The sequence below is a fragment of the Zonotrichia albicollis genome, chromosome 24, assembly GCF_047830755.1.
Source record: "Zonotrichia albicollis isolate bZonAlb1 chromosome 24, bZonAlb1.hap1, whole genome shotgun sequence".
In the NCBI taxonomy this organism is placed as follows: Eukaryota; Metazoa; Chordata; class Aves; order Passeriformes; family Passerellidae; genus Zonotrichia; species Zonotrichia albicollis.
Window position 1 is genome coordinate 3,553,275 of NC_133842.1, and position 3,797 is coordinate 3,557,071.

At 53.0% G+C, this 3,797-nt stretch overlaps 1 protein-coding gene across 1 annotated transcript; it reads left to right on the forward strand.

Annotated features, from left to right (window-relative positions):
- The first annotated feature begins 2,021 nt into the window (after positions 1-2,021).
- On the forward strand, positions 2,022-2,939 carry LOC141731638 (olfactory receptor 14J1-like). Its single transcript, XM_074558052.1, has one exon. It carries the CDS (start codon positions 2,022-2,024, stop codon positions 2,937-2,939), a length of 918 nt encoding a protein of 305 aa, XP_074414153.1.
- Positions 2,940-3,797: the final 858 nt, after the last annotated feature.

Sequence of the window (3,797 nt, forward strand, 5' to 3'; positions counted from 1 at the left end):
GTTCTCTGCTCTGCCTGGGGCCTGGGGACACTTTTTCAGTCGTGTCCCTCAGTGGGACCCATTAAAAGTCCAAGAAACTTTGGAGCTGGATTCTGACTTGGAGTTCTGGAGAGGTTTCTTCAGCTCCCTCTCAGGGACTGATGTTCAGGGCCTGAGCACAAAGCCCCAGAGGCTCATTAAAGTCCTTGTGCTGTGTCTGTGCTGCTGAGGTGGGCTGGGCTCCTGGCACAGAGGCAGCTCCTGGTAACCAAGCAGAGCTTCAAAAGCACATTTCTCTTGATGAGCAGCTCTTCTGCCAGCCCAGCAGGGCTGGGGCACTGTCTGCAGTCACCCCAGGCACAGCAGAGAGGCACGGAGAGCTTCAATCAGTCAGGGCTGGGAAGATGTTGAGAAGTGCCTGGGGTACAATCACTGCCAGCCCTTGGCACAGGAACCTCTGGCTGCAGGACAATGCATCTGCAGCTCCTGGAGGCACCTCCTGAAGCTGGAACATCCCAATGCCTACAGACTCTGTGAGTACCATTCTGAGTATTTCTGGTGTAGGGGAGGTGAAATGCTCTCGAAGCTCTGACATGCTGAGGGGTTCTGCTCAGTCATAGAATATTTACAAGGCAAGGATTTTGATAGAAAATAGGGTATTTCCTAAGACTTTTTTTTCAGTTTCCTCAGGAAGGGAGGGTTAAATATTAAAGGTAGTATGAATTATTAGTTAATATTTTGCCAATGCCTGAGACATCCAAACTGTTCTTTTTAGTGATCAATAGGTTCATAGGAGATCCCTAATTTGTTTTCAGCCACTCTGCCCATAGACTGCAACAGCATCACCTTTGCTCTTGACCATCAGGCTCAGTCTGAGATGTCCTTTCTCCAAGCTGCAAACAGAAACTGCCCCCAGCCAGAGCCCTTAAAACAGGCAGGGTTCTGTCAGGCCAAGGAAAGTGCACAGAGATTTGGGGTCTGTGAGTTCTGGCAGGGAGAGGTCAGGAACAGGGAAACACCTGCAAGAGGGAAAATCTCCAGGAATCAGAGAGAATATCAGGCAATAAGAGCAAATAAAACACAGAAATGCTGTGGCACGGAGAGATAAGAAAACTCCACAGGATCCCCTGCAGTGCAGCCTCTCCCTCTGAACAAGCCCCCTCCCTCCTGTCCCCCAGCCCAGCCTCTGCCCTCAGGGCCGGGGCTCCAAGGCGTGCAGCCCCTCCAGTGCAGGCAGAGCTGCAGCAGAGCCATGGGGCAGCTCTGCAGCCCCGGGCCCAGTTCCCTCTGCAGAGCACAGGGCTGGGAGCAGCTGCCCGGCCCTGGGGGCTCTGGCAGGGGGCACAACTGGCTCAGGGTGACGCTGTCCCCAGTGCCTGGCTCTGGGCAATGCTGTCAGTGCAGCCAGGGAAGGAGCTGCATCTCCTTCAATCCAATGCCATCATAAGGACACTTGGAAGTCTCCCTGAGATTTCAGTCCAGGCTGGGAGCTCCAATCCAGGGTGCAAACCTGTCCTAGACCATCTCTGAGTTATAAGATTGATGGGAAAAGGCAGAGGTGTTGTGACACTGAAAATGCTGCTGGGTTGGTGAAATGAGCAGAGAGAGTCCTTGGCTACAAATGTGAAGCTGGGCTGTGGTGAATCCATCTGCTCTCAGCTGTGCCTGGTGACATTTTAGGGGAAGCACAGGGAGGTGATCACCCTCGACATGAGAAAGGTCAAAGCCCAAAGAAACTCTGAACAGGTACAAACAACACACATCTCCCCTCACTCTCCACTCATCATCTGGCCTCAGGGAACCCACTCTGTTCTACCAGAGGGCAGCAGAATTGCTTAGGGTTTCTGCTTTCCAGCAATACCAGGAGAGACATGGGGGGAGATTAAAAAGAAAACTTCAGAACGCTCAAACAAAAAAGCATGTCCATGTATGTTATAGAGGATGGTATCTGGGAAATGGCTTTGATTTTGGTTAAAGGTATCCCTTTTAAGTCTTCACTATTCGTTTCTCCATGAACAGATCCCCAAGTCCAGAATCAGCAAATGTCCAACAGCAGCTCCATCAGCCACTTCCTCCTGCTGGCATTGGCAGACACACGGCAGCTGCAGCTCCTGCACTTCTGCCTCTTGCTGGGCATCTCCCTGGCTGCCCTCCTGGGCAACAGCCTCATCATCAGCGCCGTAGCCTGCAGCCACCACCTGCACACACCCATGTTCTTCTTCCTGCTCAACCTGGCCCTCAGCGACCTGGGCTCCATCTGCACCACTGTCCCCAAAGCCATGCACAATTCCCTCTGGGACACCAGGGACATCTCCTACACTGGATGTGCTGCACAGCTCTTTTTCTTTGTGATCTTCATCTCAGCAGAGCTTTCTCTCCTGACCATCATGTGCTACGACCGCTACGTGTCCATCTGCAAACCCCTGCACTACGGGACCCTCCTGGGCAGCAGAGCTTGTGCCCACATGGCAGCAGCTGCCTGGGCCAGTGGCTTTCTCAATGCTCTCATGCACACAGCCAATACATTTTCCCTGCCCCTGTGCCATGGCAATGCTCTGGGCCAGTTCTTCTGTGAAGTCCCTCAGATGTTAAAGCTCTCCTGCTCACACTCCAACCTCAGGGAACTTGGGCTCATTGTGGTTAGCCTTTGTTTATCATTTGGTTGTTTTCTGTTCATTGTTTTCTCCTATGTGCAGATCTTCAGGGCTGTGCTAAGGATCCCCTCTGAGCAGGGACAGCACAAAGCCTTTTCCACCTGCCTCCCTCACCTGGCTGTGGTGTCCTTGTTTATCAGCACTGGCACATTTGCTCACTTAAAGCCCCCTTCCCTGTCCTCCCCATCCCTGGATCTGTCAGTATCAGTTCTGTACTCTGTGGTGACTCCAGCTCTGCACCCCGTCATCTACAGCCTGAGGAACCAGGAGCTCAAGGCTGCAGTATGGAGACTGATGACTGGATGATTTCAGGAACATTAAATTGCTGGCCAATTTCTGCAAATCACTTGTAATAAAAGTAATTTTTTATACTTCTTGTTGCTTTCATCTTGGATGTTCTTTTCCTTTGTTTTACTTAATATTGTCCCCAAAGAAATGTCCAGGTTTGTCCCATTTTTTGTTAAGTTTCTCTCCACATTCCCTATGGCCACAGACTCTGTCAATGATGGGCTGCACTCTTGATGTATTTAAAAGAGATAAAGGATCTCCCAGCAGAGTTACCCTTTTGTTGCCTTCTCTGGAGCTGCAGCAGCAATGTCCGTGTGCAGAGCTGGGGGCAGATCAGTGCTGGCACAGCAGCTGTGCCCAGCAGCAGCACTTGGTGTTGCCAGTGCTGCTGCCGTGGCCCTGCCCCGCTGCCCTGGTGGCCCTGGTGTTGCTGTAGGGCCTGAGTGCTCTCGGGGCCAGGCACAGTCCTGGGGGTGGCAGTGCCGGGGCTGCAGCAGGGACAGGCCATGGGCACTGCTGGGGCAGCGCTGACGCCTCAGCCCAGGGCCTGGGGGCTCCAGGCTCCTTGCCCAGGCTTTCTCAAGAACACAGCCAAGCCAATGCTCAGCACAGAAAACCCCTGTGAACAGCCAAAAATTTCCCATGTGACTGTTCAGCCACCCTGTCCCCAGCCTGTAGTGCTGCAGGGGGTTTTTGGCCCAGCAAGGGGTTGCCCAAATTGAGGGACCCGCACGTGGTCTTGTTAAACATCACTTGTTGGATTTGGCCCCTGGATCCTGCCTGTCCAGGTCCCTGTGCAGGGCTCTCCTACCATCCAGCAGATCCACACTCCCAGCCAACTTGGTGTTGCCAGGTTCCCATGAGGCCCCAAAGTGT

Coding starts and splice junctions, on each gene's coding strand:
- LOC141731638 (XM_074558052.1), top strand. CDS start 2,022: ATGTCCAACAGCAGCTCCATCAGCCACTTCCTCCTGCTGGCATTGGCA.